This window comes from Urocampus carinirostris, chromosome 9 (assembly GCF_059441175.1).
Source record: "Urocampus carinirostris isolate Australia breed hairy pipefish chromosome 9, RoL_Ucar_1.0, whole genome shotgun sequence".
Classification (NCBI taxonomy): domain Eukaryota; kingdom Metazoa; phylum Chordata; class Actinopteri; order Syngnathiformes; family Syngnathidae; genus Urocampus; species Urocampus carinirostris.
The window spans coordinates 12,301,852-12,328,319 of record NC_142357.1 but is presented as its reverse complement, the minus strand read 5'-3'; the positions used below and the strand labels follow the sequence as shown (position 1 = coordinate 12,328,319).

General features: G+C 37.9%; 1 protein-coding gene across 1 annotated transcript in view; it reads left to right on the top strand.

The window, feature by feature from the left end:
- pcgf3 (polycomb group ring finger 3) overlaps positions 1–26,253 on the top strand; it is a 56,396-nt gene extending 30,143 nt beyond the window's left edge. The window contains exons 4-10 of the mRNA XM_088344560.1: positions 4,076–4,172; positions 4,344–4,399; positions 4,492–4,599; positions 13,143–13,231; positions 13,371–13,508; positions 16,280–16,360; positions 21,579–26,253. Of these exons, the coding sequence (XP_088200686.1) occupies positions 4,076–4,172; positions 4,344–4,399; positions 4,492–4,599; positions 13,143–13,231; positions 13,371–13,508; positions 16,280–16,360; positions 21,579–21,626 (617 nt within the window). The 3' untranslated portion in view covers positions 21,627–26,253. The remainder of the gene's footprint in view (positions 1–4,075; positions 4,173–4,343; positions 4,400–4,491; positions 4,600–13,142; positions 13,232–13,370; positions 13,509–16,279; positions 16,361–21,578) is intronic.
- Positions 26,254–26,468: the final 215 nt, after the last annotated feature.

The following is a 26,468-nucleotide window of genomic DNA, read 5'->3' as shown; positions in this document are numbered from 1 at the left end:
TCGAGGGTGTGCCTTATCAGGTGCGCCTTATTTTCTGGAAAATACGGGACCTCATTTGTTTTTTGTTTAAATCTGAAGGTTTCTCCTCTAACCCCAGGGGGCTTTAACACCTCGTTTTCTTTTTAGATAAAAACGTAAGGCACAGCACACCTCTAGGAAATTATTCTTTCAAAAGATTTTTTTACCTACACTTTTAAGTTGCTTTTCCGGTAACATAAACGTTTTTAAGCTCAAATGTCACCCTCAAACAAAATTAAATTAATGATGTATTCATATATATTTTTAAGTTAAAAGATAGATAAAATTTAAATGTCTGAAATGGCAGATTTCCAGTTATTTCGCCCCCATCAAGCATTTTGCTGACTCGGGTAGAAACATATGTTGGAGTGGGATGGGCGCCATCAGGGTGTACTTGCCCAAGACACACCAAAGGGATTGGTGCCGATATGACCCTAAAGGTTAAGGGCTCCAACACTTAACCCTTGCACTTTCTGAAATGTCTTTGATGTTTATAGCACTATTGTGGAGTTTTTTCCCCCACACACAGAACACAAGTTATTTTCATTTCATCTTTGAAAGTAAATCCAGACCACAAAAATCGCCTTTGCTGTATTGCCTCATGCCTGCCTGTTTAGTTAAGCTTTTTGCCATCTACCCTTTTTTTGATCTCCAGTAATATTTTGCCCTGTGTATGGTAACACATTTTGTCCATAGTTCAATTCAAGACGCTGTTCAAAACATTGAAGAAAATCACTTGACCCAAAAGGGCCATTTAAATGCGCCTAACATTTGGCCATAATCCTGAAAAATTACGTTCTATCAGCTCTAAAAGTGTCCCCTGTGAAAAACCAAGTAGTGAATTAAATGTGTTTGTATTCTGGCTTTCAGCTAATTTTGGAAATTAGGTAAAGTTTTCTTGATTGATTCATCAATAAAGCTAATTACTGGGCCGATGTGTCACAGAACAAAGTGAGCAGCATTTGCAATATAGTACTATTTCTTGCTCGGTGTGACATTATACGGTGAGAACGAGTTCAGAACATAAAAAAAGACCAACAGGTGTGGTAGCTGGGTGCAACAACACATGCAAAAAAACCATTAGCCTTCGCGAATTCCCCTAAAAGAAAAAGGTTGAGCCTTTTCAGAGCCAACACCGAGAATCTGGCAAAATGGAACGGGACAGGCAAGCCAAGTGTAATATGGAGTCCTCATTTTGTCCGCCATTAACAGTTAAGATTCTGACTTGGAACTAATTAAACTGTTTTCCTCTAAACAAGATATCGTCGTAACTATAAGTTTAACTTACTTCACTCCTTAAAATATATGTTGTTATCATAACTCCAGCTACAACGTCCTCTCAGCCAAATACAAGAAGCACAGCCTGGTTCCCCACTCAACTATTTTTTATTTCATTCCGATACTAAACGTCTACAGAGGCACTAATCATCGTGATGGGGATATCGACATATGTTTTAGAATATCCAAATTGCCATTGCCAAATATACATTGCTGTTTCTGACATTTTAAGTAATTGCAATTTCACTTTCTAATCAAAACATACATAAAGAGGGTTTATGACTTAAAAAAAGGGACTTTCAGGTCAAAATAGCCCTTTATTAAAATCAGCATTTTGCTGATTTTAAGTATTTTTTTATTTGATAAAATACACGAAAGCTCCAATTTTTTTTGGTAAATTTCTAGAAAAACAAGAAAAAAAATAGTCAACCATCAAAATATATGTCGAAGTGTCCTTGGGCAAGACCCTGAATCCCCAATGCCCCCAATAAGCAGGTCGGCGCCTTGCATGGCGGATGCTGCTATTGGTTGGTTAGTGTATAAAAGGGAAAAGTGTGAAGCACATTGTAAAGCGCTTTGTGAGGTCTTCATTGACTTGATAAGCGTTATATAAATGCAGAACATTATCATTCTTATTCTTATTGTACAAAGCAAATAGTGGTATGCTACCACCCACTGATTTAAAACAATATTAGTTACTCTAGTTACTCTGCTGACCAGTTACTCTAGTTACTCTGCTGACTACTGCATGACAGAATGGGTACTGAAAATGGATTCATGACTGAAAATTATACCCCAGCCGACTCCACCCACAGAACAATACATTCACAGGAAGTGACTATAATAAAGATTTGAAACCCAAGTTTCACAAGTGTTCACATGTAATCAAAAGATAAATGATCTGCATCTGTATGGCATGTTCATGCCAGGAATTAGTTCACAGTGTGTCTAAATTAAATGTTAGCTATTATCAACAATTGTAATTATTATATAACAGTTATAGTCAAACAATTGGAAAACTTCAACAGGAACTCTCCGGTTACAGGATTCGCCTCCTGTGACCGTGACCTCATCACACTTTATAAGGGTCCTGCGAACAATTTTCTTACTCCCTTCACATGCGCTCGAAGGGAGGCCTTACTGGCCTGTGCCCCATGGGCACAATGGCAACCAAGAAGGCCGAAATCAACAGCCTTGTCTCCTCATCCAGGAAACATGGCAAAACCCGGCTATGTTTCTCCCTTTTCCTATCCATCTTTTGAAATGGGTACGAGGGATGCAGCAAAAGGGATGGAGAGACTTTTCTGAAAAAGTGCAGGGCAAACAATCTTTCATTTCTGACACGCTATACAAACACTTCAATTAGTTTATTGTCTTAAAACTGTGTTTATTGTCCTTTACTTTCATTATTGCTAATGAATTTCTTGTCATGTAAATAAAAGATAGAAAGCGAGCGGCAGCCTTTCCAGCAGCTTCGTGTTATTTCGCGCTTTTTGTGAGTCATTGTTTCAAGTGTCTGCTTCTATCTTCGGTGTTCTTCGTCCCGTTTGACAACTATACTTTGTATTACTTTCTATCCTACCGTTATGGGTTTCAACGCACAACAATGCGTTTATTCGATGAATCAACTCTTTGCCCTGAAGAATTCTCGTGCCAGCGTGATGAAGGGGCCCTATCGTGGATACAGAGCCGGAGCTAGTTAAGCAGCTAGCGGCCTTATAAGTCTTCGGCAACGTCCGTAATCATGGTAAATGTGAACTCTCTATCAAATAAGACCGACGAACTGGCTGTGCTAGTGAAAAATATCAAAGTGCACAAGGAGTGCAGTTTGCTGTGTTTTACGGAAACGTAGCTCACGTCTACCATACCGGAGGCTAACGTAGCGCTACCCGGAGCTACCCGGCTTCAGCGCTGTTAGACAAAGACACGAAAGCCTGCGGGAAGCGGAGAGGAGTTGGACTCGCTAACACGAGGTGGTGTATCCCTGGGCACAAAGATTTCCATCTGCTGCAGGGACGTCGAACTTTTGGACTAGCATGTGACATCATCCACTCCGCTGTGGCTAAACTACAACAAAGCACCCTGAGGGGATCCTGTGAATCTGTTAATAAACAACAAAGGAGACTGCTGGAAGTGTGAATTTCCCTACGGGGATTAATAAAGTCTATCCGTCTATCTAAAAGGTAGTTTGTTAGGATCCAACTTATCTATTTTTGTTTTAATATTATTTTATGGACTGACCAATCAAAAATCAAGAGTTTAAAGCTAAGAGTAAAATATGTTTAGAGTACTGTTTCCTTTATGACAAACGTTAGACACAATATGAGGCTATTTCGAATTAATTCGGGTGGAAAACCGTGAGTACTACCTAATTGGTAACCATAAAGTTAGCTTCTGAATTAAATAAGTATGATTTGAAGCAATTTTCTGTACACCAGTTGAATTTTGCCCTGCAGCTCACCAGAGACCTTGGCACACTAGTAAAAGGGCAGAGTTCCAGTGGATATATTATATTATTTTACTTTTATCCATTTGTAAAAGTGCTCTGCTGTTGTGTGATTTCTGAATAAGTTTTGCGTTGGATGAGTAACCTATTAATTGTTTGGACACATTTTTTTGTAAAATGATGTGTAAACTAGTCCTCTAAACTTAAACATTCATAACAGGTTGCATCAAATACACTGTACTTCTAAGCTTGAGTTGGAAGTATGTGCACAGTATTGATTGCGTATGATTTAACCTACAGTAAGGAGGGATATCCGTGTGTGTGTGTGTGCAGTCTGCCGAAGCTGTCTTGTGAAGTATCTGGAGGAGAACAATACGTGTCCTACATGCAGGATTGTTATTCATCAGAGTCATCCACTGCAGTACATAGGGTGAGTAACACACACAAAGTTGCAACACACACCTTTTTTGCAGCTTCTTTATTTGTGATAGATTATTGATTGTCAGTTTAGGTAAAGCAAAGGCAGGATTGTAGGCTCTCTAGTGTGCTACCGTATGTTATGTACTGTTGCTATAAATGCATTGTTCCATCTTCTTGGCAGCCATGACAGAACAATGCAAGACATCGTGTACAAGTTGGTACCCGGACTTCAAGAGGGTATATTTTGTCTTTTAAAATAAAACAACAAAAAAAAGTGTTTTTATTTCTAAACATGACCTCATGATTTTGTTTGTTGATCGATTCTCTAGCCGAGATAAAAAAGCAGCGGGACTTCTACCAGAAACTGGGCATGGAAGTACCTGGCGACATTAAAGGGGAGCTCTGCAACATGAAGACGCATCTAGACCAGCGCAATGGTACAGTAAAACAACATTATACTCATGGCACTACCTCCAAATCATTTTCCTAAATTATCCATGATATGCTACCTGAAGACCAGCCATTTTGATACTTTTCGTTTGTCCATCTATCCAAATGTAAAAATTCAGATAATGCCACTTTAAAAACATGACGTTTGGCTGACAGGGTTCATATGGGTGCTTGAAATCCTTGAAAATGTTTGAGGTTTTGAAAAGTGCATGCATTCAGTGTTAAGTGCTTGTAAATGCTTAAAATTATTGCTATGTTTCTCGTCTGTTGGACTCAATAGACCACGCATTAAATCACCACTATGCGCCCTACCCCTTACAAGTGTGGCGTAGCCAAGCTGCGTGCGCATTGTTGAGGTAGAACGGGGGAATTTATGTCGGTTTATACCAGCTGATTTGAGAGAAATAGATCGTGGACAGTAACATCTCAAAAAAAGCACAAAGTGTGTGCAAGTAGCAAGATCCAAATCAACAAAAACAACATTGTCTTGATCGACGCTACGCTTGTCGATAATGGGTAAGTAACTAGTAAAATACCTTTTCACACCAAGCAAGTTAAATGGACAAAATTAGAGGCTCAGATGGCTAGTTCATACCTACAGCAGGCTAGTTCACACATACAGTATGTTGACCTTTTGAAGAATTGACATTTCTTTCACTACAGTTTGACGTCATGAAGTGCTGTTAGTAAGAAAAAGAACAAAAACCTTTGATTCAACATGAACTAAACAGAGAGGCAAATACTAATGAAATGGGGCACATAAACTCTGTTCGTTCACATTTTTAATACCCCACCTCAGTCTTCTATAGCTGCAGGTTTAATATTTGGGTTAAAATTGATCACATGGTCCTGGAAAAAATTGGCTTTAAAAGTCTTGAAAATTGGTCTTGAGAAAAGTGTCCCAACCCTGGATTGTATTATTTAGCACGAATAAAAGCCCAAAGAATCTTAAAAATGTATTTGACTCTTGCATAAGATTAAATCTAGATGCTGTAATTTGAAGTTTTTCTTTTGATGTGGGCGGCGTACGCTGGTGAACACAATGGCGCAAAGATCAAAACAACAATGGAAGTTGTTGAATTTTTTTTTTTTTTTTTTTTCCCAACCAAACCACAAGAGCGGCATCTCGCCTTCTTTCGTGGGCGGTCACGCTCGCGGGGCCTAATCGCTCACTTAATCCCCTGCTCTCATTCCACTAATTAAGACGTGTGGCAAAGAGGAGCGCCATTATCTTGTATCCTTGCTGCGTTGTACTCAGACACGCATCTCAACACACCAAAGCTGGGAACAATATTTATTTTTAGTTGGTTTTATTTTAGTAACAGTGCCTCGCAGTCGCTTTGCTTAATGTTCTGCTCAATCCTTGCATATTCACAGTTGAAATTGCCCAAGACTCAAAGACCATTTTGAAATACTATTTGTCTTTAAAAAACAATACTAAAGGATACAAGTGACTCTTGTTTTTTTTTAAACAATTTATTTAAAGGTAAATCATTTAAGAAACATACATAATATGTATTATGTTTTATTCTTAAATCGACACTGTGTGGTATTTTACCACTAGATGTTGCTGCACTGTGTAATGCAACCGAAAACGAGTGTTACAAAACACAAGGAAGAATACAAATTACGGAGAATCAAAGTGTCCAAACCTCACAATTTTTCTTCTCAATATTTTTGCTCAGCCTTTCACAAGGTTTTTGGTTTTTGAGGGTACCCTTAGTAGCAAGATGGCGGACAATCATGTCTGCTCCCTTTAAATGAGCCTCATGTTATGTAAAATAAATGTATTATTCAAATAAATATTGTTTCTTACAATGAATTTAGGTTTGGAGCTGCAAAATTAGACACAATGTGCCTTTGAATATAAAATGTATACACTTTTGTCAGGGACTGTATAGAAATACATAAAATATTAATTTGATAATGTAAAACGTTAACTCAAATTATTTGTCAAGTTTGATTTCCATTCTTGATCATTTGAAACCTTTAAAGTGAACAGAATAGTTTTGGGAGCAAATATGATTTTTATTTTTTTCCTGGGGGGCTTTTGAAAAATGATTGAGGAATAGCAAATGCCTCTTGGGGTGAGTTCGAACTGTGATAGTTCAACCAAAATAATTGTGGTAAGGTTTTTATCCCGTGGCAGCACGGCAGCACAGTGTTTAGCGCATGTGCGGCACAGTTCTGAGGTCATGAGATCGAACACTCCTGTGTGGAGTTTGAATGTTCTCCCCGTGCTTGCGTGGGTTTCCTCCGGGAACTCCGGTTCCCTCCCACATTTCAAAAACATACATGTCAAAATAATTGGCTAGTCCAAATTGTCCCTTGGTGTGAATGAGTGAGTGAGTAGTCTGTCTGTGTGTGCTCTGTGATGGGCAGGCAACCAGCTGAGATTGTCCCCTGCCCACTGCCTGGAGATAGCTGGGATGGGCTCCAGCACCCCCGCGACCCTGCTGAGGATAAGCGGTGCAGATAATGGATGGATGGAGGGGTCCCCCCCTTTGTCACTGATGTACAATTTTTCAAGTCACTTTAACTTTTCTTTACTTGTCAAATCTTGGTTCAGTAAAGCATTTGGTTCTTGTCAACATTTGATAATTTGTCTAAATACATAAAAATAATACATACAAATGTTGCCAAATTTAATTTTATTTCTCAGTATGGGAGTTGGTCCCTGGGTTTTGGCGATACTATTTTTGCTGATGATTCATAAATAAAAAGTAAGGATCATTACGCCTTGTTCCCCTTTTTGTTAGTGGTGCTGAACAAATGGATTCAAAACAAAAAAAAGTTGGCAGCTATTGTTTTCCACAACATTAACAGATTGCAAATCGTAACTAAACATGGACTTTTCTATATTACACAATCCCATAAGTGCTTTGCAAAACCTCACAAACAGCCACACACCTTTAGTGACAAAAACATAGTCGATAGTAGGGTGAATTGAACCCTTGGGGAGTTGTTGACAGATGACCACTGAGGAAACCCTTCAAAATGTCTCCCGCAAAGATAGGGAAAACAAACACATATTTTAATTCGAAGGGAAATTGAAAAGGTCATAAATCCATCAAAATAAAATGTTAAGGTTTAGGTATTGTTTCTGTTGCTATGCCTAAGATTGTCAGCACTTTGTTGATTAAAATTAGGTTGACTGGCTATAAGTTGCTATGTAATTATTGTCAAAACTGTTTAGTTAAACAAAGATGGTTGTTTCTTGTTGTTGACGCTTTTTTCGATGCTTTGCTGTTCATTAATGGAAAGCAAGGGCAGTTATGTTTTTTTTCACCCTATTTTGCTGTCTGATAAGAATGTTCACTATTTAAACATACAGTAAATAGTCCGACTGGGGCCAGAATTCAGATATTTTTTTTTAGATGAATCTGAATGAATTGTTTACATGACAAATGAAAAACGAACAAACCCGGTACACATGGCGTTTGGGAATAATCAGATTGCAAGCATAAGCACAAGCAACCGAATTATGTAGATAGACATTGTTTCCTCATTTGACTTTTGACGTTAAATAAGCGCAGCGCCCACAGAGATGGGTGGATTGACGTAGTTTGCAAGGACTAACCCAACACTTTGAATCTAAATATTTGCAGTCGGACTAAAACCATAATTGGATCATTGTGCACGTGTAAAGAGCATTACATAATTCGAATACCTCATATAACACTGCATATAAATGTACCTATTAGTCTTTGCTAAGACTGTAAATTACTAGTCTTTTGTAAATAAAGTAAGTTGTTCATGGAGTGATCTTGTTTCCATCACATTACATTCGGTCAAATAAAGGTGTTTGTTATAGAGTATTATTTTGTCTAGTAACAGAATCGTTTTTTCCCACTTTAAAAAGTGTTTTCCGACTTTAGAAGGCTTTGTTTTTCTGGACTCATTCCATTAGAAGTGACGGTCCTCATTAGCTCTTATTGGAGTAAAACCCAGCAAAGTGAAACAGTCGCCAAAGCAGAGATCACAGCATGCAAACTGCAGGCGATAGCCCAGCACCACATCATTAAAGCTTCACACCACCAGATCTCTTCAAAAAAAGAACATAAACACCCTCTGGGATTGTAAAAACAGCTTTTTTAAAGTAATATAATTCATATATTGCTAACTGTGTAGTGCTCCTTCAGTCCTCTGGGAGTCGCTTTATGGAAGCTGGAAAATGAAAGGATTGTCAAATACAGTTGAGTGACGTTTCCATTGAAGAATGTGCTTTGAACACTGTCGCGGTGGCAGAAGTTCATTAAAACCAAGAAATGGAGGGTCGGCTCTTGTTCTTGCACTTGAACAGGAATGGTCCACGTTTTGGCAAAGACTTAGTAAAGCTGGCCAGCAGTTTTTCCATTGCTACATGTCATGGCCTTTTGCTCCATTGCAGGTGATTATAGTGATACTCCATTGCGCGATCATATTCCATTTGGGGTCTGTGTTAGAATACCAAATTTTTCGAGTACGGAAACATATTTCTTCCCATACAAAGTAGTAGCATTTATTTTTACGAGTGCTTACACATTCCTAAACACCCTAAATGTTAATGAAATGTTTACCTAAACCATGAATAATTATTTAAATGTGTATGTATCAGAAATTAAATTATCTCACTTGTCCATGCGGTTGAGTTTTTCCGTGTTTGTTCGAGCTCCGATTTTTCGTTCGAATACCAGAGAAAATTACTCTTGATTTTAGTGGTCGAATGCGTATTTGTTCTAATGCAATCGTTTGAGTACCGAGGTATCACTGTAGTTTGAACGAAATTGTCGTCTATTAGTTTCAGGTTGTCAATGATCAGTTTATTAAAACTGTGATTGTAATCGGTGCTTGTCTTTTGCCAAAAAGAGGCTTCCTAAATGTGGTTTATAAACAAAGGTACTTTTAAAGCTATTGTGCTGGAGGTCATTTTGGTAAAGTAAGAAAAGTCTTTTTTTCCACTTTACAGAGTGTGAACGCTTTTAGGTTAGATGCTAAATCGTCACAACTATTTGGTCAGTAATACAAAGTGTTTTTCTTTCTTCAATTAAATAGTTGTTTGACCCTTTTTCAATTGAGAAAAGTAAATTGTAAGTGAAAAATGTGCTTATTTTAAGTCTTATTTTTATTTATATTTCTTTAAATTGAGTTTTTTTGTCAAGTATGGCAAGAAGGCAGATGGTTTTTTTTTTCATTTTAAAAACTTAATGTTATCTTCACTGAATTGCTGAACACTCCCCCCATGCATTACATCGTTTCATTTTATTGAGTAGAAAAATGGTTAATAATACAGTCATATTGTAGTTTTCATTTTACTTCAAGGAAAAATAAGGTAAAATTCAAATATAAATACGATTTTTTATAAAAACTGATCAAATTCCCCCCAAGCATCAAGCAATAATAATAATAATCCAGCAATGTTCATTTTTGTATTGTAAATGTTGATTTTTACAAATATGTGTACATTTAGGGATATATATATATATATATATATATATATATATATATATATATATATATATATATTGACGGAAAATCTCAAGGTCCAAATGTGTAATGTGTGATTTTGGATGCCAGACAGAAGAAGAAATTATTACACTTTGGCCTTTGTTGGCTTGCCAATTCTCTCCAATAGCCATAATCCCGGTCGTTGGAAACCAGTAATGGGAGAAGATCCAGATGAAATGCCAGCCACTTTGCTCCAGTCGCTGTCTCCCATGCCCAATCCCCTGCATCCACCCGCTACTCCACTTGACAAGGTCAAGTCATTTCACAAGATTTGATCTGCCCCTATGTTCCTTCTTGGAGCCTTCGCTAAAATAATTGGGACATTTAATCAGTTGGTGATTCTCTAAAGCAGGCATGATTTAATTTGACCCGTGATAAATTTTTGAATATGTAAATAATAGGAAGCGAATCGTTAAGTAATTTCTATCAGAAGTTTTAATTTTTTTGAAAGTACAAACCAAATACTCCCACCGGCCGCTAGAGGGCAGTGTTGAGTTTGTATAGGTGCAAACTGCATTCACGCATCTGTTAAAATAAACCTGTTAACATATTCCAAACTAATTTTAATTTAACAAAATCAGTCACAGTACGTATGGTCTGGTGTTCCATCTATTTAAAAAACACTGGAAGCATAAATTCAAATATTTACAAATCTAAAAAGAAACAGAACAATTTTCACCTTTTAATAATCAAATAAATGTAAGTCAATAACACAGAATTTATGGAAAAATGCATATTTACCAATCACAAAATGGTAAAGAATCGTCTAGAAGGGAGCTGGCTGTCTATTGTTTGAAATGACGAAGCCTCTTGAAAGCTGTTGTTGGATGTGCTATTGGTTATGTTTAATGTGCATTAATGCTGTGCAAACATGTTTGGGTAATAAGAATTGTGCCCTCCAATGCATTTGATATGCCCAACCTGGGACTCATGTCTGGCTGCAACGTTGCAAAATCATTCAATTTTTGGACATGACATCCACTTTTCACCAGTTAAATTGAGTCATGCTTTCTCATGACCTCTGAAACAAAGATGTGTTTTGTTCATTACTAATTCATTGGATGTAACAACAGTGTTTGCTTGTGCGACTGACTGAATTGGTTTGCTACACAGGGGCCGTTTTCCAATTGGGCAAACTGTCACGATCCCTGAGTGAATTGCTGAACGGTTTGTTTATGTGAGCGTGCCCGTATTTGCGCCGTGTGGTCTCCACGGCGACCATCTCCAGAGTCAACCCGCTTGATTGCGAATCAAGAGGCCCCCGCGCTAGCTGTTGTCGTTTCGGCAGTAAATTCACCTTCACTCGACCTCGCATCCGCTCTGTCCCAATTTGAAGGTGTGACTATCAATTGTGTTGGCAACCTCTAGCAAAGACAAATAAACAAAAACAATAACAGCTGGCCAAACTTGACTTGTTTAACTGAACGTATTGTTGAAAACTTTACTAATGATTCAATTGTTGGTTGTTTGTACATGATTCAAATTGAATCGTTTCTTGTACATGATTCAATTGTTTGTTTGTTTGTACATGATTCAAATTGAATCGTTTCTCCGGCGCCGTCACAAATGGCAGCCACTCCAGCAGCTCCCGTGTTATTTTCGATTGTTCTCAGCTCAGGGATGCTGCTGGAAAAGTGAATTTCCCTTCGGGGATGAATAAAGTATCTATCTATCTATCTATCTATCTATCTATCTAATGCAGCAATCAAAAACCAAAACTGAATGCTTCTGATTTGTTCTATAAAGTCTCACAAAAAAAAAGCCCAAGCAATCTGGCAACATTAAAAACAAGCTAGCTGTTCTTTACTTTCAAACTCAGTTTGGCTCTGGAGCCAGAACCAGACATTCTCTTATCAGGCAAGCTGGATCAGTCAGAATGATGTTTAGCTTTAGTTTTCAGTATTATGCTTTATCATTCAGCCTATATTAGTAACATGCCCTACATGTTATAATCGCTGATGAAACGGATCCTTTCTCAACACACACATTTTTTCACAAACATTTTCATGTTTGGTATTGAATATGTTAACTTGTTTATTTTAACAGATGCGTGAATGCAGTTTGCACCTGAACAACTCACCAAGCTATACAAACTAAAATGTTGTCTTTTTTGCCTAAATTGTTTTAATGATTTTAAATAAATTAAAAAAGAAGAAATGCTAAATAGCCCAGCAACCGGCTGGCAACCAGTTCAGGGTGTCCCCTGCCCACTGCCCAAAAATAGCTTAGATAGGCTCCAGCACCCCGCGACCCTACTGAAGATAAACGGTGCTGATAATGAATGGTTGGATAGATGGAAATGTAAAATAAAGATTTAAGCATAGCATGATGTCAAGTCAAGTCATTTTTATTTGTATAGCCCTTAATCACAAAGAGTCTCAAAGGGCTTCACAGGTCATTACACAGACTATTTTTTCAGACTATTATTACACCATCCCCTGATCTGGAACCAACATGAGGGCAAGGAAAAACTCAAAAACCTCAACATGAGGAAAATGAAGAAACCTTGAGAAGGGACCGCACATGTAGCATCCCCCTTTCAGGATTACCAGACAGCAAAGGATGTTGCAATCACAAATGATACAGAGATATTGTCCAAGAAAAGTATAGGTTATTCATATGCTATAGAGTACAAGTGTGATGTCAGCTGTTTTAAACACATATGCTCTTTAGTGGCCGGAGTGAGCATTTGGTTCTTATTTATTCTAAAAATTACAATTTCTAATAGAATTGACCTACGGACGCACTTTTTTTTACTTACTCAGAGTTGTATGGAAGGCTGGATTAAATCATGCAACGTGTTGTGTCTGGCCTGCGGACCCAGATGTTCAACATGCCTGGTCAAGAGAGTAAAACCCCTACAAATTTCCTGTCTCTTTTTATACGTCTTGTCATAACATGGGCAATGAGCTAGTAAAAAAATTTTCTTCTGTAATTTGAGTGGTGAAATGGAGGCAATTTTGACAGCCTCTAATCTCAGGCATAATTTTTAGCTGAGAAAATATTAATAACTCATTGTTTCTATTTATTTGTTTCAATTTAGGAGACACCAAGTCTGAGGACACACCTAATAAGGAAGCCGGAGAGGAGAAAGCAGAGGAGGACAACGACTATCACCGCAGTGACGAGCAGGTACAGAGTTAGCCTTGACTGAATCTGTATTACCACAAAATGACTGTTTTTGATGGCTTTTATTTCACACAGCAGCTATTATTGTGAGTTAACTGACAGCATGATCAAGTTACTGTACTTGTACCATCTTCCTCTACAGGTGAGCATCTGCTTGGAGTGCAACAGCAGCAAACTCAGAGGTCTGAAGCGCAAGTGGATCCGCTGTTCAGCGCAGGCCACCGTCTTACACCTCAAGAAGTTCATTGCCAAAAAGCTCAACCTAACTTCCTTTAACGAGGTAAAATTCACTCTAGTATTATTATTTCTAACACGTAATGTAACAACCATATTTTCCGGACTATAGGGTGCACCCAGTAACCTCAAATTGGCAAGGAATTTGAATGTGTGCCTTATAATCTAGTTCGGTTTATGTAACAGAAAGAATTGGAAATGCAACCGGTATATTATTATATTTGTGTAATTATTGATCAGTCAATATTTATCGCTGTGCACATTGTCAAAACAATAGGAGCTATTTTTATAGCTCAGAATCTTAACTAACAGGGCACAAAGGACGTATATGACATAGAAAGAGGCATTAGGTCTTATATTGCGCCGTTTTTGCTCGTCTTGCCGGAAATAAATGTTGAAGAAATTACAAAAAATGATTGAAATTTGGTATAAAATTATGTTTTATTTTTCTTAGCTCAAACTAAGCATTATAAGTGACAATTATTGTTGAACACGTGTGTCCATGCGTTTGTTTTTTAGGACGACCAAATTACATCCCACAATGCATTTCTCTTCATTCAGTTCAGAATTTTGTGCACTTCGTAAAGGCTTTGTGAGTGGTTCCCAACCTTTTCTGTACCACGGACCGGTTTACCACTACGTGGTACGCTGGCCAAAGACTATGTGATGACATAAAACCTAATGCCTTTTCTTGTGTAGTTTTTATCACTAGTAGACCAGTGGATAGGATCTAATGCTCTCCCCACTGCGAAGAGGCTTTGGTTCACGATGCATCCAAATTATGCAATTGTGATCAGTGATTCATTTCGAATGATTCATCAATGCACAAATTTGGAAACATTTTTGATAGTGCAGTCAGCCCTTATTGTAGTCTCAATTCCGGTCGCCATATAGTCAAGCCAAGTCATGTTTGTATAGCCCTTAATCACAAAGACTCTCAAAGGGTTGCACAGATCAAAGACTATTGCAAACTATTTTTACAGACTATTATGACACCATCCCCTGATATTGTCAACATAAAATAGAGGCTATCCATATGCTATAGAATAGAAGTGTGTTTTAAGCATAGATTTAAACATTTCCACTGAGGTTGCATATTGAATCTCAGAGGGAAGAGCATTCCAAAAGACTAATTTACGGGTGTGCGCCTTTATCATCCTGTGCACCTTATAGTGTGGAAATATGGTAAATATAAACACAAATGCAAGAGATTTACAATACAAATGATATAAATACAAAGGAAGCTCATTTCATAGATACATTTTAAGGGTGTATACACAACCAATTAAGAATACTAACATATTTTGAAATTTCCCCAGAAAAATAAAAAATTGTAAAAAAAATTTTTTGAAATAATGGAAAAAAATTGTTAAATTAAATAACTGAACTGCCGGTGAAATTATAGCAATAATTTGTACTAAATAGCAAGATTATATTTTCTTACATGAATTATAGTAATTCAGTGTTGAGACAAAACACGTCTTATGTTTGCTCCGAAAAAGCAGAAGAGAAAAGGACTGGACTACGACATTCGTATACCGTAATTTTCAGACTATAAGCCATCACCTTTTTTAACTGATGATGATAATGTTCTGCATTCATATAGCGCTTTTCAAGTCAATGAAGACCTCCCAAAGTGCTTTACAATGTGCTTTACACTTTTCCCTTTTACACACTAACCAACCGATAGCAGCGTCAGCCATGCAAGGCAACTACCTGCTCATCGGGGACATTAGTGATTCAGTGTCTTGCCCAAGGATACTTCGACATATATTTTCATGGTTGACAATTTTTTTCTTGTTTTTCTAGAAATGTAAAAAAAAATAGTGGAGCAAAAAACATGTTTTTTCTTTCGTGTTTTTTATTGAATACAAAAATAAAGGGCTATTTTTACCTGAAAGTCCTTTTTTTAAGTCATAAACCCTCTTTATGTATGTTTTGATTAGAAAGTGAAATTGCAATTACTTAAAATCTCTGGAAATAAAGGAAAAGTTTTGTACATACATAAGCCAAACCTAACTATATATCGCGCATGACCACGTTCAAACATGAGATATTTGCAAAAAAAGACTGTACACAGGAAGTTTTCAAAATTTTAAAACAAACACCACAGGAAGTTTTCAAAATGTTAAAACAAACACGACAGGAAAGATAGCAACAATTGTAACACAATAAAAAGTACAAGGATCATATCACTAAAAAGAGACAAACGAAAACAGGCATATATTAGTTAAATCTCTGCATAATACCCTCAAGATTGAAATTGTGTGACAAATGTTGCTAAAACACCTTAAAATGATTTACATTTCAATACATGTATAGTTTGTATATCAAAACATGTTATATGAAAAAGTATAAATACAGTAATTCCAAGCCTTTTAACAATAAAATAAGATACAGTGTTTTTTTTCTCCCCACCCCCCAGTTCTTTTTTGAATGCAAAACATTTCTATGGCGGTATCTCATTAGAATATCGTAACTGTGTTTTGGTTAACGGTTATAGACATTATTACAATAATTAAAGCTTTGCTTTGAACAGGGATTACGGTCGAAGACATGCACAGCTATTATTCAACCTCGCTTGGCAGCAAATTGCTGCCGCCTTCTCCTGTTTTCTTTTGTGTACTCTGCGTGCTCAGGAGAGCCAGCGTGGGCTACTCTAGTGATTGGCAGCCTGAGAAACTTTCATTTTTATGTTTTTGAAGAGAGAGAAAAATTATTCTTGCAAGATTCTATGATTTTTTTTTTACTGGGAAATGTAATGGGGGAAAAATATATTAATATAAAATATATTGTTCTTATTTTCTTGATACACAGTTGGACATTTTATGCAACGAGGAAATCCTGGGCAAGGACCACACTTTGAAATTTGTTGTCGTAACAAGATGGAGATTTAAGGTAATGATCCTGTGGCATTCAGTTGCATAGAGGATATTCAGTGCTCACATTCTGGAAGCTTGCATGCATTATTGCTACCATCACTGTTATGTTGCTGTTATAAGAACCATCAATGCCCTAAAATACCATGCAATGTAGCAGCATCCAACTGTAGTAGCTAGTAAATGATCTGGATGGGTTCACGGTATTTATCTAACATAGGGGCTTCCTAAACTTTTTATTTATTGGCCTACTACTTTTGAAATATTTATTCAGTTGAGTACGCATGGTTGATTGGTTGGATCCCTTAACCACAAGGGTTGTAGGGGCACCATTTCCTGTGGTGTTTCTTGGGTAAGTATGGCCTCATGGCACCCATCCCTCTCAAGGCCCACATAGGTTTCCACTCGGTCTTTCGTGTGATAGGCGAATATAAATAAAAATATATTTATTGATATTTATATTTTTTCCTGAGCAGTAAAAATCTTATTTTGTGGTATGATTTTTACTTACTTAAAATAAAAATATTTAACAAGACATGAAATCTTTTTTTTACATGTTTTACACTGCAAAAAAGACCAGTTGAACATTTGTTGGAAAATGTATTAAAATGAGACAAGTAGTCATCTTTTAAAGAAAAACAATGTTATTCTGTTAGCTGATAATTGGGTGCATTTTAATTGTTAATTTATTTTAGGGAACAACTTTTTATTTTCAAATTAAGGAAACGTTAAATGTATTTTCATACACTGTATTAAAATTGGCATTCTTATTTATTTGATTCATTGCTGTATTTAACGTGGCGCACCTGATAATAGGGCTTTATTTACATACCACGGGCCCACACTTCACTGTTTAATGTTCTCATGGTGTCCTCTACTGCGTCCGCCTTACAATAACAACAAGGCACAAACACAAGCATTCAAGTTTGAGTATTTAAAATGGAGCGGGAGCAAAACTGAGTTTGGTTGTGCTTTATGGTGTCATTAAGTATCAATGACAAATCACTAACATTTTCAATCATCAATAGCAAGGGCATAGTAAAACACGGATAAAATGAGCACAAAAATAGAGAACAAAAGTTGTTTTTTAACCAGTAATCTTCGTCAATTAGACCCATCAAAATACCCATACTTTGTTTCTGCATTAAACAGACGTGTCACATATCCATCTACTGTGCTTGCTCCACTTTTTAACTTTAAGTCACTCTCCATTCTGTTCGGCTCCTCAGAAAGGATGCCAAAGAGCACAGAAAGCTCGTACAACATTGCCACCAGACGCCTTAGTCCAGGCATGTCCAAATTCATGCCCGGGGGCAGTTAGTCATTTTTTTTGGCCTACGGCCTGTTATAAATGTAATATGTAGCCCGCCAGTAATGTTGACCACGGTATAAAATAGATTTGGACCCCAAAAAATTACCATTTGACCAGATGATTGCATTAGCCCTCTGGCCACCTTGCCCTTGGCTTTCAATGAGAATTTTAGCACACTCCATTTCAGACATGACGACTGTTGTTGATAAAAACTTGACTGAGGCCCACCGCTTTCAAGTCAAGTGGAAATTGGAGTATTTTTTTGACCGAAATCTAAAACCACGTTGTCTGCCTAATTTGCCAAGGGACTGTCGCTGTTGTCAAAAAATTAAATATCAAGAGGCACTGCCAGACGAAACATGCTGACCACAAAAAGATAACTGGAAACAAACGGTGAAAAGGTGAAGCAACTTGAAGCTGTTTTGATGGCACAGCAGCACTTTTTCACGAGACCATGCGAGTCATATGAAAATGCTACAAAGGCGAGCTAAGAGGTCGCGACGCTGAACGCCAAGCACCGAGAGTGAATTTATTAAAGACTGTTCAAAGAATGCCAGGTTGAATAGTCAGCCCGCACACCTTTTCACCTTACCAAATCTGAAAGGTTTGGACACCCCTGCCTTACCCCAAGCATTTACAATCTGCTCAGAATGATAACAATCACAGAGTTCACATGTTTTTGGGATTGGCGGTAAAGCCCCATTCCGACGAGGTGCAATTTAGCAAGACACGATTTGCGATTAGCACCATTGGCATGGATGTTTTAAGTAGTGTCGATCACGTGTTTGGGATCACATGGACATTCATGATGGCGACACTGGGTTGATTCTTTTATTTATTTATTTATTTATTTGCCTATCTCACTGCAATATTTAACGTTTTCTGTGGATGTACAGAAGACAGCATGCGGATGCAAAAGATTCTGTGGAAAAGTAATGTTGCCATTGCAACACCGGCGCTTGAACTTTAGTTGGTGTAACACTAGCCACCAAAAGCAACATGCTGATCGTCAGAGGCAACGCTTCTGAATGGCGGCAGGTGTGTGCAGGGCTTGAAACGGGCACCAATTTAGTTTCACACCAATGACCATGGTAATGTGTGGAAAAACAAAAAACATCATGTTCTGCATAACGTTCATACTAGGGGTAAGATCACCTTTGTGGATGATCTGCAAAGCATGCACTTACTTTTACTCAAGTAATTATTTTGATGACTGCTTTTTACATCTATTTGAGAAATGTTTATCTGAGGTGACAGTACTTTAACTTGAGTAACACACTTAAGCTCTGCAGTTTGCCACCGATGACGCTATCATATAGAATATTTTTTCCAAACTATTTCATCCTTGGTGTCATGGAAAAAGATGCGTTGCCTCCTCTTTCCATTTCTACGTCGCTTACGTCAGACGTCATTTCTGCCTCCCGCCAATAGCTTACAAGCTTTACAAGCCTTTCTGCTTTTTGGCCAAATGTTTCACTATTTGCATAATATGATATTCTTTATGCCCTGCGACTGGCTGGCAACCAGTTCAGGGTGTCCCCTGCCCACTGCCCGAAGATAGCTGGGATGGGCTCCATCATCCCCGTGACCCTACTGATAAGCACTTCGGCACCTCAGTGTTCATTTCGGTGCTTCACTTTGAAGTGCACACTTGATTTGAGGGATTAAGCCCAAAATAAACCCCAAGCTGCGTACTTGGGACGAAACGCACACTTCAACTAAAGCTCGGGTTTACTTCAGGCTCGTTCCCTCAAATCAAGTTCATTGTTTGGGTATGGGCGGGTTTAAGCTTATTTACTCGCGAGCCAGGTCGAGCAGGGTTTTTTTCTTAGTCCCGATTCACCTTTAGCTTAAACCCAATCTTTCATATACAATCTAAGCCACCACTTCACCTTTTACATTCTGATGGTGTCCTCTACTATTTTCGCCTCACAACAATACACACAGGGGCAGCATGGCGGCGCAGTGGTTAGCGCGTGTGCGGCACAGTTCTAAGGTCTTGGGAACCTCCTGTGTGGGTTCAAATCCAGCTACCGGACTTCCTGTGCGTATTTTGTATGTTCTCCCCGTGCTTGCGTGGGTTTCCTCCGGGCACTCCGGTTGCCTCCCACATTCCAAAGACATGCATTTCAGGTGGATTGGCCGGTCCAAATTGTCCTTAGGTGTGAATGAGCGAGTGAGTTGTCTGTCCCTGTGTGCCCTGCGATTGGCTGGCAACCAGTTCAGGGTGTCCCCTGCCCACTGCCCGATGATTGCTGGGATGGGCTCCAGCACCCCCGCGACCCTACTGAGGATAAGCGGTGCAGCTAATGAGATGAGATGAGATGAGACAATACACACAAGGCGCATCGCACTACGTTGCGCGATGCACATTGTGAAGGAACTTGAATGTTTTTTTGTGCGCTATATGATCGTTAAAATACAGTCCCTAAAATTCCAAAAAGTAAAAAAAAAAAGATTTTCTTGAAAAAACAAAACAATCAAAAGTATCTGCCAAGTCTAATAATGTAGCATATTACAAGTATTTTTGCTATAACGCGGTTTAGCTAGTTCACTGATTTGCATCATTCAGTGTGTTCTCCATTCTGATAAGCTAAACAGTCTCCCCTACTTTTATTTATATTTGTAGGAACGGTAGTTATTTGTAGTTAAAAATATATAAAGAAGCATTTAATACTGTACTTTGACAAGCAAACGATTGAGCCTTTAAAAATGCTTTGTTCTTTGATTTCAATGTGTAATAGATTATGTATTTGTATAATAATTATAAGAAAATAAAGGTTTCTACTTCACTGATTTCCCCTATCACAAGTTAATTTTGCAACCCAACCCTAAGGGATCACCGTATTTATGAATGAACAGATTCCTAAATAAAACAATGATTTTATGCTGAATACAGATCAAAGCCCTTTCTTACGAGCTTAATTTGTTTTAGGATTGTGCTTGTAGCTCGAATTGCTCGTGTAGCGAATTTGTTTTCTTGATATGAAATAATTGAAAAGTACTGTCCTCTACCTACCCAAAGCATCCAAGGTGACCATAATAAATAGCTATAAAACACATCTTCCTGAACACTAAAAAACACATTTGAATATCAAAAATCAAAAAGACAGCAATAAGATTATATTAATGAAATCAAATTTGAGTTTATTACGACACAAGACTGTCGATGATGCACTTATTGTACACTAAAAATTAAAGTTACTGTAACTTCAAATAAACATCAAATTTTTTACTGCCCATTATTTTTTTTGCCTGTGTCAGTTTTTTTATTGATCACTTTTAGCTGCTGTTGCAACACTTTCCCTTTCTTAAGGCCTTTTGCAGAAAAGCTTATTAAAGGAGATTTGTCTCTGCCTCCCCTTAAAAATGTAACAAAAATGCGTAAGGCAAGTATCATTAAAAAGAGCTGTAGCATGAGCATTGAGCAGTCTCGACCAGTGAGCGGTGACTAGTGGTGGCCTTTGGGAATGCACTTGGATTTTCCATCGTAAGTGGAGCAAGATTTATTTTTCCGGGTCTCGTATTTGTAGTGCAGTGGTAAGCACATTCTCCTGATACGCGAAAGATCCCCGGTATACGCGAAAGGTCCCCGGTTCAAGACTGGGTGGAAACATATGTTGGCCTGGAGAGGGATGGTCGCCAGCCACCAGGTTATACTTGTCCAAGACACACCACAGGAAACGGTGCCCCAATGACCCTAGTGGTTTAGAGATCCAGCTAACCAACCAACATCAAAAGTCACGTTATCATAAATGCTACCCCCCTAAAATGCGTTCCCATACCAGGGGTGCACAGTGTCCCCTCTTGAGAAGTAATAAAATGACAATACAAAAAATTCTAAATTTAATACCCACAGCGAATTTACACCAGCTTATTTCATTTCGTTTGGAGCAGACTCTAACCTAATTGTTTTTGCTTCCAGAAATCGCCCCTTCTTCTCCATTACAGACCCAAGATGGATCTACTGTAGCCGAAACGGACACACAATTTTTTATTTTTTATTTTCTTGTTGTCGTTCTGGTCCGGCGTGCTGTTTTCAACCAAGGTATGCAAAGATGATCAACCAGCAGCATTGAGCAAACAAGCCAACGCCGCAACAAAAACCACACTCGACACAAAAAGCCAGCACACCTCGGGGGAATGCCGCAACACTGGCTCTTTTTTTTCCCTTTCTCATCCGAAATATGTGAAGAAGAAACAAAAAGACAAAAAAAAAAAGAAATTGAGATAAATCATATATTTATACTTTTGTACAGTTTAAGAAGAGACACAGACTTAAAAAGACACTACACTGGTGCTCTTGTTTACATGCAAACGAGATGTCGGGCCAGGCTGCAGGTGGGGTGGGGGGTTTCATGTGACTGTCTTTCGACCAATCGCAGCGAGGGATGAAACGTTTTTTATGGACTTTTTTTGCTTTGTGGGACAGATATTTTCTACGCGCGTCCATATTAAGCTGACTGGAGTATGTCTCTGAATGTGTCTTTGGGCCAGGCCCCGCCCTCTTTTCCATCTAACTTGCAGTTGATGATTGTCCATTGTGAATAGGCTCTATGTAGTAATTTATGTTCTATATATTGTATATAACAATTGTGCTTACGGGGAGCCATTCGCCAGAGCGTAAGAGAGACTTTTAGACTGTTAAAACAGAGCGTGTCCAGAAGTGCTATCTATATCAGAATATATCTCTTTAAAAAAAAGAAACATTTTTTGTTGTTTTGTTATTATTTGAGAAATTAGATCTGACCTTCTGTTGTCCCTTCGGAATGCTAGCAACTGTCTGCATTCTTAAGTGCCCCTAAAATGTTAACTTAAAATAAGCAATGGTGCTAAATTTTTACTAGCTACATAACCTCTACCTTTTGACACAGAGCTCAAATAAGGGGTTAAATTTATGGCTGTATGATATGATTGGCTATATTGCAAGGACTGTCCAAGGTAATTTGACACACTCGTTATTTGAGGCAGAGCCCATTCAAGGGTATAAATGTTTTATCAAGAGCCATAGCAAAAGGTCCGACATTATTCCAAGATTCCTTTGTCACGGAACTCAGCAGAGTTTGAAAGCCTTTTTTAGAGCCCTACGTCAATAACCTGGCATCTAATTGTTGACCTGGAGTCCAGCGAAGCAGGGTTAACTATACAACAAAAGATCAAACATTTACCACCAAATCTTAAATGCATAACCAGCCAACAGGATTTACTGTATTTTCCGCATTATAAAGCACACCGGACTATAAGTCGCATGGAATTAATAACTACTGTGAGGACTAGGGTTCCATAGAAAATGTATGTGCTCATTTTTTGAAATACATCACTGATCACAACTGCATAAAGCATTCAATTGTGTCAACTTGCATTGAATTGAAACACATTTTATGCATTAATATTGGATTGACAAGGTGCTTTTTAATCCAGACGCAATAATACATTTCTTAACAAAATTATGTTTTATGGGCCCCTTCTAGTCTAAACACAGAATGTTGTGTTTGTAGAATGAGTTTAAAAACAATACTTACCGGTTTTTACCCATGACCAATGATGGCTCAGTTTCGTAAAGCAGTTAATTTGCGATTAGCAGTTAGTTGGTAAAACAAATTTAATATAATTCTCTGTTCAAAGGGCAGCACGGTGGGGCAGTGGTTAGCGCTTGTGCGGCACAATTCTGAGGTCATGAGATCGAACCTCCTGTGTGGAGTTTGCATGTCCTCCCTGTGCTTGCGTGGGTTTCCTTTGGGCACTCTGGTTTCCTCCCACATTCCAAAAACATGCATGTCAGGTTAATTGGTCGGGTCGAATTGTCCCTAGGTGTGACAACCAGTTCAGGGTGTCCCCTGCCCACTATCTGAAGATAGCTGGGATGGGCTCCAGCACCCCTGCGACCCTACTGAGGATAAGCGGTGCAAATAATGGTTGGATGGATGGATCTATGTTCAAACTTTCAAAATGGCCGCCCTCAGAGACTGATAAAATAATTGAGGTTCTTTCTAAACACATTCTCTAAACACAATTTCAACCATTGTGCCGCCTAGTGGTGACCCATCTGACATATTTCAGGATGTACTTTGGGTTGCTTTCAATTACATCATCATACATTAACATTTTACTGTTTTACTGAGAGTAAAAATTGAAAGAAATGTGACAAAATATTTAAAATGTATCCCACTTCTGTTATTTCAGTTATCTGAAATCCAAAAATGCCTGATTTGTGTAAGACCTAAAATCAATTGTTGTGCCCTGATGCAGTATTTAGCAGTGTCTGGAATAAAAAGCAAATTGTTAATTCAATAGCAATGTTTGATAGACAGGCTTTCACATGTTGACCCAGCGAACCAGCAAAAAAATCTGAATCCACAACTACATTTGTGAAAATGACTGGAAGTACTGAGTCCGTTTAAAGCGATATACACAAAAGGTTGTTATACAGCTATGATACAACCATTTTGCAGGTTCTCTGTGTGAAATTTGTTTTATTTGTAGCCACAGGAGTCCACTTTGTAACAATGTTCAGTGTCACAAACCTGTTTAAACCTAGACTGTCCAGGCTGTATTCTGAATCTTTTCTGGACTCAAATAACTGTAAACTTTCACACGACGAAATAACATGGGAAAAACAGTCATCTGAGCTTTAAGGTTTAAAACTTTGCTGTATGCTGTTTTTAAAAAAAATGAATATTATTGGAACCACAGTGGCATCCAATGGAACTTATGAGCACAACTGCTCAGCCAAGCGGCAAAGTGAAACGCTCAAATGTCAAACAAGGTGCTTTGAATCATTCTGTCGAGTGTTTTTGGATTAGGATGGGTTTTTACCATTGACAGTACAGCTCATGCTAAGTCACAACAATTTACTTTTTTAGTTGTTGGCGTTAAACCTCACACAGAAAAAACTGTTCATCTGGTGCTTTCCTTGGTGCTAACTCTGACCTTTATTTTAAACAGTGAATCCCACAATTTCACCCTTTCACCCTGAGTTTTGGTTTGCAACTTGATTGACAGGCCATCTGCTACCGTTTAATGCAGGGAGACCGAAATGACCATAGCAGAATATCTTCAACTAATTTTCTCTACCCTTGTAATATTAACGTGTTGATTTCACAGTGGTCTTGACTCATCCAAACCCTGACAAATGATCTTGCATGGATTCAGAGATTTTGCAGAATCTCCGTATGAAAATAACTTTTCACCTCTTGACACTTATAGAACATTCTGAATTGTTTTTCTGAATGTGTTTCGCCACAGAGACCAGACAAGGGTAATCAATCTCGAGTAAAGGTTATGATGAGTCAGTTTTTATATTCACACGGAGATCCTACAAAATATCATTAACCTCATAAGAAAATGGCACTCCTAATTTTTTCTCTCTATTTTTTTGTTTGTTTGTTTTATGCAAGGAAGACTGTCTCAATTATTCATGTATTAACTTTTCAATATTGTAGTTAAATTAATATTCTAAATTCCGTAATTTAACTTTCGACATGCGATAATGGCCTTAACTACGTACATAATATACATAATATGTAAATGTGTCCTACAAATTCACCAGATATTGATAAGGCCATCATCACATGAGAAATATGCAAACAGTAAGGCCATTATCGCATGGAAAAATGTTTTAATTAATTATTCACTAAACAGATATTGTTAGAAAAAATCATGATGTGTTATCAATACAAAGACGTAACTCACGTAGGCCTAAGTGCAATTATTGTTGAAATTTTACAGTTATTCTTCCTTTTTCTCGAAAACCAAATATTGACAGTAATGCAATTTTCTCATGAAGTTAATTTCCAGAGTACAAGAAATACACTTGTTAACATATCTTATTGGCCGTTAAGTAACAACATCACATGTTGATTTTTTTTTTTATCTTGCTAGGTTTATGTTTGAATTCTAAATTTCCGTAAAGCAAAATCCAGTAATTGTGTTATTACCTTTTCACACAGCGTCTTTAAAACAACATAATTTCTACAGTTTTAATGTTATTGCACTAAGTGGACATTTTTTTTAAAGAAACTTTCCTTAACAGATGAGCTATTTTTTATTAAACAATGGCCTTGCTTTTAAATGTAAGAAAATGTAATGATTTTGGGTCTCTGCACGAAAGCAGCTTATATATAGGCCTCCCAATCAAGCATTGTTTTGCAGCTAAGACTTTTAGGTCATTTTCTCAAAAACATCTGCGAATATTTGATTTTGTCCCCCTTCTTTTCGATTTGGTTTCCTGTTGACGGCGTATCGACACGAGCATTCTTTTTCAGGTTCTAAGAGTGAAAGACAAATGTGCAATATGGCTTTTCATGTGTGTTTCCAGTCAGGTCCTCAGGTCACAAAATGCCTTCTCAGCGTACACCCTCCTCCAAAAACAAAAACAAAAAAAACACAAAACTCATTCCCGCTGTCGTGTCTGCCTACTTTTTGTATTATTTATTGCAGCTGTGTAATCAAAGTGCTTTTCATTGCGACCCGACCTTTTGAAGGGGCTTGCAGACGAGAGTGGGTCTCCCAATTTCTTATGTTATTTGAAAGGAACAACACAGATGCTTTTGTCCAAACTTAACTGTGTATTTAATCAATAAAATGTCACTTCTGGCTTATTCCATGTGCAAGCATTTATTTCAATTTTTTATTAGAAAGGGTTTACAAAGTAATGCTTAAGAAATTTGGACTTGGTTGATTTGCACAGGGCAGCACGGCAGGGCAGTGGTTAGCGCGTGTGCGGCGCAGTTCTGAGGTCATGAGATCAAACCTCCTGTGTGGAGTTTGCGTGCTTGCGTGGGTTTCCTCTGGGCACTCCGGTTTCCTCCCACAT